Source organism: Cavia porcellus, unplaced genomic scaffold (assembly GCF_034190915.1).
Source record: "Cavia porcellus strain 051 isolate PalLab524CR breed Dunkin Hartley unplaced genomic scaffold, mCavPor4.1 scaffold_9, whole genome shotgun sequence".
NCBI classification, from domain to species: domain Eukaryota; kingdom Metazoa; phylum Chordata; class Mammalia; order Rodentia; family Caviidae; genus Cavia; species Cavia porcellus.
This window is the reverse complement of record NW_026947492.1, coordinates 65,304,917-65,322,372: the sequence shown is the minus strand read 5'-3', so window position 1 is coordinate 65,322,372 and position 17,456 is coordinate 65,304,917. Positions and strand designations below refer to the sequence as shown.

The following is a 17,456-nucleotide window of genomic DNA, read 5'->3' as shown; positions in this document are numbered from 1 at the left end:
TCAACAATCCCTCAAGGACAGTTTAACGCACACCAAAGTCTGATAACCATGCTGTGCATCATTAAGTGTAATTTTGCTCTGCAAACAGCTCCCTGCAATACTATTGAAGTCCTGTGAAACAAGAACATTTGGAAAACGTGCAGGTTATCAGCTGAGAGGAAGGTTGGACTCAAAAGAAAATGCTGAGATGATTGCAGCAAACATGCTCAGACAACAACAGAGTCTTTGCCTGGGATTCTCTAAAATATTTTATCATAGCGTTTCATCTTGTAGATATATAATGTGATGATAGATAACCTTACTACTGTTTTTCTGATGACTTTTGTGAAAGTATCGAATTGTTAATGCAGTAACCTGTATGGCTGCTAAACTTTCCTGTTGCAAGTGAATCAAGTTGTTAGACTCTTTCTTCAAAAAGTTTTGTGAATTTCTGGCCATTATGAAATAAGACAAAGAAAGTCTGAGAACACTGCCTGGGAGAAACCGGCTTTTGAGTGAAAGATAGGAATGCTCTCTGTCCCTGAATTCTCCATTTTGCAGTCACCCTGCACTGGTTTCTTAACAAAGAAACTTAGACATCTGTCATTAATAACTTAAAGTTCCCTTGATTCACTCCATGTCTATGATGAACGTTAAACCAAATGCCCATAGTGTAAACTGAGTCAGATTCCTGAGTTTACTTCACTTAGCCATTCAAGAAGGAACCTTGAATAAAAGGGAACAAGCTGCTCTTATATGTGTGGAGTCTATTACTTCTTATCAATTTATTTCAGATGACTGCATGAATATGTATGTGGGGGGTTGCTGTTTATTACCATTGTTTTAACTTTTAAGTATATGAGTTCACTGAAGGTATATAATGATAAGAAACAGAAAAACTTATTTTAAAATTCAGAAGATCTATCTAGTTCTGTCTTCAATCCAGAAACAGGAGAAAAAAAACAGTGATAGGAGAAAACTTAGATTTAAGCTAGTTATTTCTCCAAAGTCTTAAGAAGACTCAGTGGGGTTCCTGTTTTGGGGAACTACTTCTTTTGCAAGCTCATAGATTTGTATCAGCTGTAGGGTTGTACCGTCATAAAGCAGAGAAGGAGGAAGCCATGCCGAATCTTCTAATGTTCATTTACTTATCAACCACAACTGAATTCACCGCAGCAAAAATAAGGGCTAATATTTTCCATGACAGTAAAAAGAGAATAATGAGAACATGAATCTCATGTTCACAAAGGAGTTTCCTCTCACATTATGTATATATTTACACATATGATTCCATGCAAATTTAAGTTTCCTACATCTGAAAAGAAATTGGATACACTATTATATCATATAGTTGACATATATATATAATTATTGATAAAAATCAATTGTTAAAAAGAATTCTTAGTATTTTATGAAGTTTTTAGGAAGTGAGTACTAATGCTGATATTTATCCTTTAAGTTTCCCCTTTGTACTTACCATGAAAAATGAAAGAAACCTTCATACAGATGATTATTCAAAGATTTACCAAGAGTTGCAGTAAATCTTGATCACCTATAGTCTATGACTCAGATAATCTTTCTTTCACTTTCCATTTTTAAGAAGAAAAATAAGCTGCACTGTCTCAATTCAGCAACTCCCCATGTCACACTGTTCCTTACACTTTCCCGCTGTTCTCTCGTGAGGCACATGGAATCAGTCCTCCTAGAGATTCAGTAGAATACATATGAGCAAGCAGAATTTGCTAGTGAGTTACTAGTTTGTTCCCCACTTACATATGTAACTAGATTTATTTTATGAGAGCACTTTTGCAGCATTCTTCAGAAAAGTCATCTGTCAGCTCACTGGAGGTACCTGGAGATAGAGTCACTTTTCTCTCTCTACATCTTTAATGTAAAAGTTTTAATTTTAAACACACAGATGTGTTGACTGAATAGATTTTTAACAAGCACTGCTTTATTTTACAGTCATAACTCACATATTTTAGCACTTAAGTGATCACTAGGAAAAATGCTGACTACTTTCTTTTTTAAGCCACATATTATTATTGACTCACCCACAGTAAGACAAGAACACAGAACATCCCTGCTCTGGCTCAGGACTCCAGTGACAGGCATAAAGTGACCTGTACTTTGTACATGAATTGGTAAATTTGTTTGTAAATGAAGTATAGATTAATGATTAGGAAACTCTTGGCATGTTGGCACACAATTGTATATTCCAGTACTCAGGAGGTTGAATCAGGAAGAGACCTGGGAGTTTGAGACCAACCTGGCCTATGTGGTGAGTTCAAGACCAGCCTGAACTTCATTAAAAGAACTTGTGTCCAAAAGAAAGAAAGAAATAGAAAGAAAGAAAGAAAGAAAGAAAGAAAGAAAGAAAGAAAGAAAGAAAGAAAGAGAGAGAAGAAAGAAAGAAAGAAAGAAAAAACTAAATGATAAATTGATAAGAAAATAAACTGTAAAAAAAGAGGATTCTAAATTCCTACTAACAAAGCAAGAACTTATGAGTAAAGACTGTCTTAAAACAGTACGGAAAAACCTAACAAAATTACCATTCAATTTACAAAGCCTAAAGGTAAACTTTTTCTTTAATGAAGAAAAGTAGAGCAAAAATTAATACAAGTTCTAAAGTTGTTAAATAAATTTTTCAAAGTGAAATAAAATGATTTCAGTTTTAAAATTGTGCCAATGTTAAAGAACACAAAGTATGCATGAGGCAAATTGTTAATGGTAAATGCATTTTTATTTAATTAGTTATTTTCATGCAAATCATAGTTTATTTTTAATGGAGCTATGGTGTTCAAAAATAAAATAGTTACACATATGGACCACTCAGTCCAGCTGAGTAAAAGAAATAATACTAAAAACAAAATAGAAGTTCAGTATATTTATTTAAATTTCTAGGGAGACATAAAATAAACTATATTAACAAAGTATCCTCTCAGACAAGACAAGTAGAAAAAGTATCAAGAGAAGCTATAACAGAGCTACAAGTAACATATGGAGTTGATGGATAAACTGATTATCTTGACTTTAGTGATAAAATTATAGCTTTGTTCATATGTAAAATTAATGAGATTAAATCTCATAAATATGTGTAGTATTATAAAGCCATTTAAATAAAACATTAGTAACATAAACATGCATGAGATAGTTGAACATGGAGAATAAAATGATCCAAACACTGTGGCACAAGGGTAACCAAAGTTATCATCGATGCACTGACACTAGACCTATAGCATATAGACCTAGAGCATTCATATACATGGAAAGGCTGAGGGTAACCAGAGGACGAAGACATGGGAAATTGTTGACTGATTTAAAGCATGACCCAACAGTTAGGTCCCAGAAACTGGAAAATATCGTGGAACACTGTAACTATTTTTGGCCTCTGAATGCAAAACTTAAGGAAAATCTATTGAATGATAAAGGATAAGGATATCTGGATTCATGTCAAGGATATCTGTTTCATGTCAAGGATATCTGGATTCATGTCAAGGATATCCGTATTCATGTGCAAAATACTTCCCTCTTTTTAGTCTCCAATTTAAAGTTATCACTTCAATGATGTCTCTTAAAATCACAACCATTAAGTGGGTACATCCTCTATTGTTCTCGTGATATGATTTTCTTTCTAATAACAAATAATTTATGGCCCATTGGAAAATTACATGTTTACAGGATATTTCTGTAATATTTTCAACTTTTCACACTTGATATTTTTCTTTGCATTTTGAGTGGAAAATGACACAATATATTTCAATAAAAATATTTTCAATGAATTATTAGGTAGATGGACAATCAAATTTGGCAATGTATGTCTTTCCATCATATATTTTTCAATAAGAATGTGACACAAATAATTAGCACTTAAGGGACCTCATTGACCAATAGGAAGTTATATTTTTATTAGAGCAACTCTAGCAGAGAAGTAAACTGAAAATTCTTTCCAGAAAAATTACCCTAAGAAATGAAGAATCTAATATCTCTAGTTTGGACTTTTCTATGTGGTCCTACTCAGTTTTTATTAAAAATGGCCTTCTAATGTATCTACTAATTTTTTCTTCCCTAATTCCTTAAGGGAAATTCACTCCATAAGAGCACACGGAGTCTGTTTTTGAAGAGATATAGCATGACTTTTTGGTTTCACAGAAATTTCACAGAAATTTCCACAGATCTAGTAGGAAGTAAATAGCAATGATTTCAGTTTATTTAGAGAGTTAGAAAACAATGACTTTTAACTTTCATGCTATGAAATTTAAGAAAATGTCAAGCTCCATAATTTTTATGAGAAACTATATTGAGGTTATTGATATTTTTAATATTCAAACATGCTTAAAACTCTTGTAATAATTTGTTCAATTAATACTCTCCAGCAAAATCAGGTTAGTATCTAAAAAATTACATAAAAAGCATATTTTATGATATATATACCAAATTTTCTCAAAGCAGTAACAAATAAATCTCTTGAGTTTAATTTTGTTAGATTTCAGGGGTGTCACTAGAAAAGATCTGAAATATCAAGTCTTAGTCTTATAATTTGTCTGCATCTAGATATCTAGTATTATCTGGAAAAGTTATTTATATTAAAAGTTATATTAAACTGGATCTTTCAAGAATGAGATTGGCTTTTGTGAAGTAAGACATAGAGCTTTCCACAATACAGTCACAGTAATGATCATTGGAGAAACACCAGATGTATTTTAATCAGTATTTTGAATAAATAATTGACTTATGGATCAGCTTCTGATACTTTCCAAGACTTGATACTTCATCAGCTATCAGGCTTTTCTAGGCTTATCTAGGATTTAGAAATCGCCAAAAATATTTTATCCCTGTGATTCATCACTTTTTGGGGTGAAGCATCCTTACAATGCGGACTCGAATCTCTTTGGTTTTGATGCTGTAGACTATTGGGTTGAGCACTGGAGGCATAAGAAAGTGCATGTAGGAAAGAAACATGTATACCTGAGCTGGTAGTTTTTTTGTACCAAAGCGATGGATCATGGACAGGCTCACCAGTGGGGTATAAAACAGAAGTACAGCACAGATGTGGGAAACGCAAGTGTTGAAAGCTTTGAGCCTGTCTGCATTGGAAGCAATGTTCAGCACTGTCTTTAAGATCAGCACATAGGAGAGCAGAATGAGGACAGCGTCCATTCCCAGGGTGGACAGCATGACAAAGAGTCCTAAGCTACTATTGACCAGAGTGCTTGAAAGGGACAGCCTTAGAACATCAGGATGGACACAGTATGAGTGAGACAGAGCACTTACAGGCTGGAAATGCAGTCTGCTGAGGAGCACAGGCAGGGGTAGATGAAGGACGGCACTACGGGTCACAACAGTGAGCCCAATGGCCCTGATGCGCTTGGTGGTGAGAATGGTGGCATAGCGCAAAGGCTCCTGTACAGCCACGCAGTGGTCAAAGCCATGGCCAACAGAACAGCTGACTCAATGACAGAGAAGGTGTGAATGAAGAAGAGTTGCATGAAGCACGTTGCAGCTCCTATCTTCCTCTGGCCCAGGAAAAAGACAGCTACCATGGAAGGCAGTGTAGAGGCTGAGAGTCCCAGGTCAGCCATGGACAGCATGGAGAGGAAGAGGTACATGGGTGTGTGGAGGCTGGGCACAGTCTTGACAATGTGCATTATGGTGATGTTGCCCAGCACAGAGAGGACGTAGATGGCACAGATAGGAATAGCTGTCCAACAGTGAGCCTTCTGCAAGCCAGGGAGGTCCATCAATATGAAGAAGAAGCTGCTCGCATTGCTGTTTTCAGGGATTTCCATAACTCTGGGAAGGGATTTGTAAATAAAGCCAGAAGCCACATTAGCACAGCATCGCCCTCTTGCTTACTAAGGAACATTCCCCCTTTTTTACACTAAGATCCACTGCTTTACAGGTTTCTATCATGAAATGGTACAGTCTCATGTCTCAGATGTTTTCTCTGCTTTTCACTAGTATATTTGGAGAATTAAAATGAAGAATACACAAAAAGGAAGAAGGAAAAAGAGAACATTCCTAAATATCTTCCTTATTTCCAAGACATTTCAAGGTAGGAAAGTTAATAAGTATAACCTCATGCTGAGAACACAGGACCCAAGTGCAGGAGCCTGACTATTTTTAGTAGAAGAGCACTCTTCTAAAAGAGAATTATATTTCATTGCTACATGGTAAGGTCAAGGATAACTAATTAATACTGACTTTGAATCCCTGATACCAAGTATATGTTTTATTCTGAAAGGACCCCAAGATATTGCAAGTAAAAATTTTGCCCAAGAAACATTAGAAATGGTGGATTCAATGTTAGCTTGCTTTAAATTCCTTCTCAATATTTCTATGTGATCCTCTCTAAAACTGTTGGAATACCTAATGTGATTTCATGAGGGTAGAAGATGAGACTATGCAACATTTGTAGCTGGGTACAAAATATATTGTCAGTAGCATCACACCTTGACTGAGCTTCTGCTATGTACTAAATATTAGGCAATAGCAGACAGTATGTAGGTTCGACCTTTAAATGTGTAATAACATAGCAGTCACTATAGAATATATATATACGAAATAGCTCAAGAGGGCATTGGCCATAGGGTAGATAAAAGACCTCACCTGTGAATATACATTCTGATACAATTCACTTTCTTGAAAATAATCCTACTTACTGTCTGAAACACTGGCTAAAGAAAAAAATTTTGAAATTCAATTGCATAGAGCTCAAAGGAAACCTTGGTCATATATCTAAATTCAATAATGAATAGTGATTTCCTGTCTCAACATCCAAGGAAGTTTTAACAGTGGAGGGTTCAATATATTCTAGGGAAATCTGTTATGCATCATGTATGACCATTAGAAAAATCTTCATTATATTATAATTTTTTCAAAATCAATTAATTCTAAGGATAACTCATAAAGTTAGGAAAGATATCAGCAGCACAAAATCCGCAAGACAACAGTTGGTCTAAGGAACTCAAAAAGAGATCTAGGAAGAGTCACCAAAGGTGTCAACATTGAAATAAATAAGCTGAGCAGTAAGTAAATATTGTGACAATTCTAAAACAAATAGTAGAAGTAGAGACATAGTTACACAAAAATAAGACAAAAATCAGAGACACCCTATTGTATTTAAGAAAGGAAGTATGATAGAAGAAAGAAAACTCAATTCTTGTGAATATTCCTTTTAGTGAGATGGGGATTGTTAGGGGTTATCTGTGGATGGTCTGAGAAAACTCTGAGTATTAGTAATAGAAAAAATGAATAATAGATTTTTATTCATGAACCCACATGTGACGTTTTACTTGAAGATTGTTAACCAGAATGTGTTTTCAGAACCATGAAAAAGCACTTTCCCTTGCAAAATTATGTGATTAAAATGAAAATTTTCTAAAGTGTAGAAATCTTGTTTTAGCATTTATTTTTTTTTAATGAGGCTTTAGAGATATAGTAATTCTGAGAGAATTTTTGCAGAGTATCTTGACTTATATGGGAAATTGCTTCCTGAACCATCATAGAAGGGGAAGAAATTTGTGAAAAGACAAAGCCCCAGACGCAGCCCAAATGGTAGGTGCAAACTGATGGGGGATTCACAGATGGGAAAGTCCGGGGTCTGCTTAGATGTCTCTGCTTTAACTTCACCATCTAATGCATCTCGGAACAGAGAACCTGCTGTACTTGGAGTCATGAGTTTAGATGCCTGGTGGTCCTCACCCCGCATTAGGCCAAAGGGAAGGAGCTCCCCCGAACAAATACCTGGGCAGGCAGAAGAATGGATACTAGAGTTTCAGGGTATTAAAATGAGATCAGAAAGCAGGGAAAGAAAATGAGCAGCCACTGTATTTTTATTAATGGTAATAAGTTATTGAACACAATTTATTCAACATAATTTCATCCCTACTACCTCCAGACACACCATGGGGCTTTACATTGAGGGCTAGGGTTTGAAGGATGATCTTGCTAATAATAATGTACTTTTATTCCTAAATGCATTAATAGTGGGAACTCAGAGTACATGGCAGTTTTGTTAAACAGTGCTTGGCCTTTAAAGAAGATTGTGCAATTTGTATGAATTTTAGATTTATGAAAATACAATTTAAACTTTCTGAGACTTATACTGAGAAATTCCCTACACAATTGCAGTCAGATTTTATTGACTGAGAAGTACAAAGGAATTCACTGATTAATACAGAAGTGTTTTATTTTTCAGAATGACTCTTGCAGCCTAAGATAAACACTGTTAGAACTTTAAACTGTCACTTTAAAAAACAGATCTCTACCATTTGCTTCTCTGGTTTGAAGTCCTTTTGATGGCTACTTGGTGTTGCCTGTCTTACAGTGTTCTATGAGAATTGGAAATAGTGTTTCTCGTTTTTTACTTCTTTCCTCCCCATTCTTTCTTTCATCCTTCTCTCTTTGTTCCTTTACTTTTTCTTATTCCAATTATTTATCAGTTCCCCATATACAACATAAATAAAAGTAGTTTGACTTACATTTAATCTGAAACTCCAAAAGTAACAATTAGGTGACTGCTGGGTGAAACAAAAGTTTCAGAGACTGTTTCTCAAAGCTAAAATTTATCTTATACTTTAGTTGTATTTTTTACCTGTACTAGCACACATTTGCAGTGCAGAATGATTACATACATCCTGGGGAGTTGGTGCTTGTGCATAACACATCTTAATTTTCTTCCCCTTTCTTCCTCCCTTACTCCTCTCTCTATTCATTAGTCCCCTCTAGAAATTATCTTATAAAAGCAGCAGAGGTGCTGTATGCTTTTCACATGAGCCCTTTGGGCCTCAGAAATCCTCACACCCAGTTGGAAACCATGTCTGGAAAACCCCACGACTTCTCTTGACTCCCGCCCCAGATGCAAACAAGACATGGTTTTAACTAACCTTGCCTAACATGTCTCCATCACTCTCCAGGCTCCAGGACAAGCACACAAGGTTGGTGGTGAAGGTTGGTAACCCTGGGGCCTTGTGAGACTCCTCCCTGAGCATCATACCAAGTGAGCAGGTTTATAAATCCTTGGCTCTGCGTTTCCCTGGAGGCCCACCCAACCTCTGTGGGGTTGGCTTTCAGAGCAAACTTAAGTGTGCCTGTGCTGGGCAGAACTGCTTAAAAGAATCATTGTAGGCCTTTGCTAGGTACTCAGTTTAATGCATGATATCAGCTTAGAACATGAAACCAGCTTTGCATCTTCATCATACACAGGCCAATGTTATCTTACCCCTTAGACAAATAAATCTCTCTGAACCCTAGTTTTGCTGGCCCAAAATTATCTTGCATCACATTTAGAACCTCAGACAGAGAAGTCTTCTATTTCCCCTCCCCATTTGTAAATTCCCTATTTTAATTATTTCCTTCTATTTATTTTAAACCCTTTGCCCTTCCTTCCCTCTATCTTCCCTCAATATCTTGTTTCTCTTTGAAAAAAAGAAGAGACAAAGAAAAGAATTAAGACGTGTTACATACATGAATAAGTCTGTACATGAACGTGATCATTTTGTGTTAAAAATTGTACTAATAGAACAATTTTAAAAACTAGAAAAAAGAAATCAATTCATCCTTAAAATTTAAGAACATTGCCATGGTGATGTTTTGTGAAATAAAGTGATTCTGACGATAACATAGGAAAGAAAAGGCAGATAGAGATAAAAGTTATAAAATAAATTTTAACAACAGCTAAGGATGAAAGAAAAAAATTACAGGCAATGAATTTTGCAGTAAAATGTACTAGGAACTGTTCATTCATTTTTGTCTATATCAATATAAAGATATAATTTCCACTAAGTTTCAGATTCAACATTTAGAGTAGGGTTATATTTGTATAATAAGATTTAAATTATAAAAAATGACCTGAGGTTTTTCTAGCTTTTTTTAAACAGGAGTTTCAGGACTTGTCTCGAATCTGCTTAGTTTTCACAACATACACAATGGGATTCATCAAGGGAGGAATGAGGAAGTGTATGTTGGCCATGGTCACTTAGACGTGGGAGGGAAGCCTGGGGCCAAAGTGGTGCAGCATAGACAGGCAGATCATGGGTGTGAAGAAGAGAACCACAGCACAGAGGTGGGCGATGCAGGTGTTGAGAGCCTTGAGGCGCCCACCATGGGAGGCAATGCTCAGCACAGTTTTCAGAATCAACACGTAAGAAAGGAGAATGAGGAGGAAGTCAAGAACCATGGTGGAGAGCACCACAAAGAGTCCATAGATGCTATTGACCCTGGTATTGGAGCAGGAGAGCTTTGTGATGTCAGGATGCACACAGGAATGAGAAATTATGTTGGAGTGACAGAAGCACAGCCTATTCAAGAGGATAGGAACAGGTACCTGAACTGTCAAAGTTCGAATACCAATAGTCAAACCTATCTTTGCAATCACTTTGTGAGTGAGAATGGAGGAATAGCGCAGTGAATGAGAAATGGCCACACAGAGGTCAAAGGCCATGGCTAGAATTACAGCACACTCAACGTCCTGGAAAGTGTGAGTGAAGAACATCTGGGTGAAGCAAGCAGGGAAGGTCAGCTCTCGAGTGTCCAGCCAGAAGATGTGCAGCATGGTGGGGATGGTGACAAGATACAGGCCCAGGTCAGAGGCAGCCAGCATGGCCAGGAAGAGATACATGGGCACATGGAGGCTATGCTCTCTCCAGAAAACTGTGATGATGGTCAGGTTGCCTACCAAGGTGATGAGGAACATGGCACAGAAGAGTATGGAGACCCCGACATGCACAGCTTCCAGCACTGGGATGCCTGTGACCAGGAAGCTGGAGAAAATGGAGCTGGTGATTTTAGGAAAAATGATGCCAGCATAGCATGCTTGCCCTGCAATGAATTGTTTTAGAAACACATGTTAGTATTTGACTGTATAATTTTTAGACATTAAAATCTCAAGGCTTTTTCAATGCCAAACTCAAAGATAATCCTTTCTATTGTACATTCGGGGACTAATGTAGAAAATAATTCTTTATTCTTAGATCAAATTATCCAGAGTTGTTACATAATTCATAGAAAAATAACAAATGTTATTTCTATCCTGTAGCCCTTTATGAAGATTCCACTTTCCTTTCCCTACAGGGATTATAGCAAAAGTTTACTACTTGTAGACAAATAGCCAAGTGGAGGCACCAGAGACAAAGGAGAAGTAATATTTTCTACACTTTTGTATCTCAGAAAGCCATATTTTTTCTTATATTCTATATTAAGTTTAATCATTGTTTTATCTGCAAAATGTCTCTGCATAAACCATGCTGATTGTTGGTTTTGCTGCGCTTTCCCTGTCTCAACTGTGGTTTTCATCAGAATGTATATTTATTTCTGTATCATGTTTGCAACTATAGTGGATTTTCTAACATAGACACATTTAAAGTCTTCCTCATTGCTGATATAGAACAGTAGTTAAAAATCTTCATTGATTGAATTAACTAATGCATGTGCCTACTATGTTACTCATAAAGAGGTGGTGGTAGCACAGGATCTCGTTGTTCTGCAGTGTGGTCCATGGCTTCGATCACACAGACCAGGTTCATACTTCCATGTCGACTGACCACCACAAGTCATGGTAATACATTTAAACTGTAAAAGGTCATTTCCTAAGTTGCAGAGCCAAGCACTTAAGAAACTTCATTGACTCATATCTGTTCTTGTATTCTTAAATCAGGGTATAGTTCATGATAGTTTTAGAGATGAGAAATCAGGAATACTAAAGAAAGCAGTAGGTAAGTCATGGGACCTGTCTTCATCAAAAGACCAGAAGATGAACATTAACTATCTATTCTTTTGTTTTCCTTGATTTCCTCTGTCACATTTGTTTTGTGGATACAGAAACTTCAAAAGTATGCTATGAATAGAGTTCTGCAAATGGAGAGTGTTTTCATCTCAATTACTCTTAGACATTTAGTACCTAGCTATTTTGTATTTCTTTAATGTTTCATATGAATATCTGTTATTTCTACTAGATGCACATGCAATGGAGAGCAGTGATCCTGATCTATGCATCCTGATATTTCCCCACAGATCTGCATTCAGAGGTTGATATAGACCACAATTAATAAATGCGATTGGTGGTGGTAATCATAATGAAGATCATGACCTCTCCCTTTGCTGATACACCTCAAATTCTTGGTGCAAAGCATCACACAATAAGTTGCACCATGGTGGAAAATGAAGCTAGCAAGCAGGGCAACGTCTAGGTCATGGGAAGCCTCATATGTCAAGGTAAAAACATAGATGTGAATCTATAGAAATCAAGATCTTAAACTTTCCAGTGTGCAGCTTAAAAAGAACTCTATTGGATAGCAATGGGCCCCTACATTTCAGGAGTCAATTTCTGGCCTGCATCTTGTTTGGAGTTTGATTATATTTATCTTTGCACAAGTACCACAAAAAATCATTGCTTTTCATATGGACAAAATAGAAAAAAATCCTAGAAATGACAAGACAGTTTCATTTTTACTTTTTCCAAGCAATTATGGTGATATTTTAAAATCAAAAATTGAAAAACAAAACCTTTAGTGAAATTTAAAATAAAATAACATAGAATCTTAATTTTCTGTATTTTTATACTACATTTGATACATTTCTATAGTACATTTAATAGTGTTATTGTAGAATTTTCTGTGAATCTTGGCTAGAAATAATGTTAGACTAGTTATTTGTAACATGTTTTTACTGTGTTTTGTTTTTCCATTGAGAGATGATTATTGAAATGAAAAGTGTATGTAGTCATTTGGGAAATATTTTATGTGTTTGACGTAATAATTTCACAGTTTTCTCTAAAACTAAGCTTTGGTTGTTTGGGAGTGTATTTTTACTATTTTACAGCAGTTGAATTTTATTGACATATGTACAACATATTTATCATACGTTTTGTGAGCAACCCACACTGTTTAAAGTAACATTGCATGGCATGGAAAGAACTGTGCTAATCAACAACTGAATAAAATGTGTATTTTTCTTAAATTATTCATGTAAGAAAATAAAAAGATAAAATATTGCTGTGAAATTCAAAATGTAAAAATCATGACTTAGATTTTAATTCTTGCCCACATAGCATATAGACTCCAAAATTTGTGGGAAATTTTAAAATTTTGTTTAAAAATGCATCAGGATTACTTTCATAATGACTATTATTTGTTTGTCAGTGAGAGCTATTTTCACTTCTATAATTAACAAGAACATAATGTTTAGGTTTTATTGGTTTTGTTCTGTACTGTTTTGTTCATTTTTATTATACCTGATGATATAGGCAATTCTTTTTAAGGTAGCAACAGGCATTATTGTAATCATTGTTGACTACCTTGTATTCTGTTTTCACATCATGTACTGTGTCTGTCCTTTATTTTGACTGACTGCTTTGTTTTGTCACATTTGGTTTTATTCTCTTCCAAAAAGAAGTAATAAGAACTGTGGGAGTAATAAAACCCAAAATGTGTAAATATTATTGTAAAAAAGGGAGGAAAAGAAAGTGCTCTAAAGGATACAACTGCAAGTGTGTTTAGGTGTGTAAGATAGATGACCATATTACTAAGGTTTTGTTGGATCATTGAACACAACTGTTTGCAGTCTCACTCTTTGAATGTCCACTTTGTATGTTTTAATTTTGTAACTTGAACAACTAATTCTACAATGACAATATGTACTCCACTAACTAGTGATTTCTTATTGTTTTTTTTTTTTAAATTCTGTGTAACTTGTACCCTTTTACTGTTTTGTTTTGTTTTCTTTAAATAAAAATTTAAAAAAGAACATTATACTAGCCTACTTCACATTTTTGGTTCAATATTCAGCCAAATCCTTGATATATGATTATGTGCAGGTTCCTGACTCCTAAATAGATTTTAAGCTTATAGCAAAAATAGAACTACTAATATGAACTAGTTTGATTAAAAATAGCAGAAATTTACTAGATATTTCCTATAAACTATTTAAAACAAGCAGGGCAACTTCATTATATCACATATAATTTATCCTAGAATAAACATGCACTGAACGTACTTGAGTCGTTGCCCAAATATTCTCTAGGTCACCTTTCAACACTTCCACAGTTTAGGAAACTAAACACTTGATACATGTATATTCTTAATTTTTCCATAATAGTTCTACATACAATTAAAATTTTAAATATTTCATGCACTATTCATCCAAATGTTTCACCTTATTTTGTTCTTCAGTGTCATTACTGTATTTTGTGAATCTTTCTGTGAATACACACTTCAAATTCTTCATTCAAAACTAGCATGGTGGTTTCTTGAGATTACTTGGGAGAGTGAGGCAGGAGAGTTGCCCTGATTTCAAGGCCAGTCTAGGTTATTTAGTCTGTTCAAGGCCAACCTGAACTGCATACTGAGACTCTGCCTCAGAAAACGAAAAAAATAAAGCTCTTTTTTTTTCTCTTTCTGGTAGCAAATAGACTACTTCTTAGACGCACTAATATTTAGCTAAAATACCTCTTGAGTCTGATTCTTGATCAGGGGAGGAGTCCTTTGAAAAAATGGTAAAAAAGATTCAAGATTTTCTTTATTTTGATATAAATTATAACAGTCATAAAGATTCTTCTTGTTGCTCCATTATTTCATTTCCAACTATCAGAGTATTAGATCAGAGTATTGATCTAATTAATATGTGTGACAATTACAGAAGTGAGTAGAGTGATTAATTTAAATTTTATATGTTATCTAGAAAAACAGCAAACAAAACTAAGAATAATTTCATAATCTCCATGGGCATTTTCCTCTATACTTAGAATTTTGCTGGGTTCAGTAGAAAAGATTTAGAGAACTCCTTTCCCATTTGTGAAACATACACTCTGCCTAGTCTTTGTGTGCTTGTGTGTTGTGTGTGTGTGCATTGGTGGATGCATGTGCGTGTGCATGTGCACACCACACCTGGACTCATCTACTGCTTGATTTCTTCTCAATGTTCTGTTCATGGATATTTTTATTTTCAAAATCTAAACTCTTTGGCCTCAATTAGAGCTTATGTTCCACACTCTGGTGAACGTCAAAATGCAACATTAGGTGTAAATATTATTTGTGTTCAACAGTTCAGAAATACTTTGAACCCACTTCCTTTTATGTAGTTCTTAGACACCTATTTTGAGTCTAAAACATTAAGAACAATGTTATAGAAGAAAACAAAACCATTCCTCAAAATTCTGTGATTTCAGTTTTTTCTCCGTTTGCTAATTCATTCAAAGCCTCTTTGGGTCCTAATTTTGTCTTCAAATTCAATTTAAGAAAACTTGTTTTTGGTCTCAACTGGTCTCTGAAGCAGCATCCTTGCTTGAGTCCTGCAGAACAGTTTTCTTTACTGTGTTGAGGACCAGGAACACCTGTGACCTGATTTGAAGCACCTTCTTATTAGTGTGGCTCTCCCCTGAGAATGGCGATCTTTGGATCTGAGAGATAACATGTTTTACTCCCTAGGAATCTACATATTTGGTCCAAGTGCTGGTTCATTTTGCCTTAGATGAAAAGGAAACAAAATCGATGGATACAGTGTTTCACATTTTGGGTATCAGGATTACATGAACTCAGCTCAACTCATAAGTGGTTTAAAAATTTACTGTGTGCATTGTGGGTTTAAAAATTTACTATATACATTGTAGGATCACTTATATTTTATGTAACACCACTGAAGAAGTCAGAAAAATTCATTTCACTGAGTGATCCTCACCGAACTAGTAAAATTGTAATTCCAGTATGATTTAGATATAAAACTTTATTCAATGTATGTAGAAATTGATATAGTATTCTGAAGTAGTGAAGTAAATCTAACTTCTGCCTTAATCCTTTATTTTCCTGAGGTGCCACCTACCTTACACAGACATGTTTTTCAGTGGACCTTTGTAGACAGGGAAATGTATGTCATAAAGGATGTCTTTTTAAAAATATCAAAGACATGGAAAGTATTGGTCAAAGTTCATTTAAAGAAAATATATAGAAGAAAATATATACATATAAGTAAGTACATGTAAAATGATGAAACATAAATATTTGTATCTATGCCAACATTTCAATTTTTTTGGGGGGGAAACAGAGATCGAAATCATGACCTCAGGCTTGCCAGGCAGGTGCTGTGTCGCTGAGCTTAATCCATGGCTAATACTGCAATTTTGATACTGCACTATAAATTTGCAAAATGTTATAATGGAGAAAATCATTGATAACTGATGTATCTGCTTGCACTGTTTATTAAATTTCTATTTAAATATTGTCATAAAAAATTAAAATACAATTAGTATATAATATAAAATATAATTATAATTTATATTAAATATAAATTATAATATAAAATATAATATAAATATATATAATATAAAATATAATATAATATATTATATATAATATATATTATATATAAATATATATATAATATATTTATATATATACATATAATATAAATATATATAATATAAAATATAATATAAATTATAATTAGTATAAAATATAATTAGTATATTCAAAATCATGACTTATATTAGTATGATGTGAAATGAGAAAAAGTTTCTTTCTAACAATTATTTCTATGGAAAAGATCAATTATATAAACACTATGAAGCATAGGAATATAAATATCAAAATAACATATCATGCAGGGTTTACTAGGGAAACAGATACAATACAAGATATGCAAATGTATACAACATTACAAGATTGACTTAAGATGGTCAGTCACAGAGTTGGATGAGGAGTGTGCAAAGGGTATCTGCAAACTGGATGCTAAAGAGTCCTGTCAAAGTTCTGCAGCTCACAGCAGTGTCCTGTACAAGTCTATATCCAGAAACTGATGGATCTGAGATGGAATGCTGAAGTATCTATGCTAGAAGGCTAGAAGACTACACAAGAACGTGAAGAGTTTTGAGCTAAAGCCAAACAGTCTGCAACAGAAGCCAGATGACCAGGTCCAAGCTGAAGGGGAAGACTGGAGCTCCTCGAAAGAAACACCTATCAGTCCTTCCTCATTTCCTGTTTATTGCATGCAGGCTACACCCCTCAGTTGGGTATAGCCCTCACACTATCTCCGTGACTTCCGCTTACACAGGCTGAGTGTGTGACAAAATTAGCATCCTGACCCCTTGCTGAATCACTAAGTTAAACCTCTGACTTTCTCAAATAGAGATAATACATTTTCATTATAAACATGCTCTATAATCATTTAATAACAACAGTAACAAAAATAAAAGGCATTGTTATTTTGTTTAGATAGAATAAAGTTCCAGAGACAAAGTTTCCATTTCCATGGAGTTATTTTTGAAATTAAATTGTAGGAATTGCTTATTTATTTGAATACTAATCTTATACCAGATATGTGATTTGTAAGTAGTTTTCCTATTTTACACATTTTCTTTTCCTTTTGTTGATTATTTATTATTCAGTTGCATTTGACGTTATCTTTTTTTGTTTTATACCTTGCGCTTTATAGTTTTAGTGTATAGAGAACAAATTGTTTCCAAGATCAATGTCAAGAGCTCAGCAAAC

General features: G+C 34.7%; 2 protein-coding genes across 2 annotated transcripts; both read right to left on the bottom strand.

Moving 5' to 3' along the window:
- Nucleotides 1-4,824: 4,824 nt before the first annotated feature.
- On the bottom strand, nucleotides 4,825-5,768 carry LOC100731537 (olfactory receptor 51G2-like). Its single transcript, XM_013147608.1, is given in 2 exon segments — nucleotides 4,825-5,408; nucleotides 5,411-5,768. Coding segments are annotated over 2 exon segments (942 nt in total).
- Nucleotides 5,769-9,865: 4,097 nt separating this feature from the next.
- Nucleotides 9,866-11,535, bottom strand: LOC100735623 (olfactory receptor 51G2-like). Its single transcript, XM_013147585.1, is given in 2 exon segments — nucleotides 9,866-10,800; nucleotides 11,496-11,535. Coding segments are annotated over 2 exon segments (975 nt in total).
- Between the last annotated feature and the right edge of the window lie 5,921 nt (nucleotides 11,536-17,456).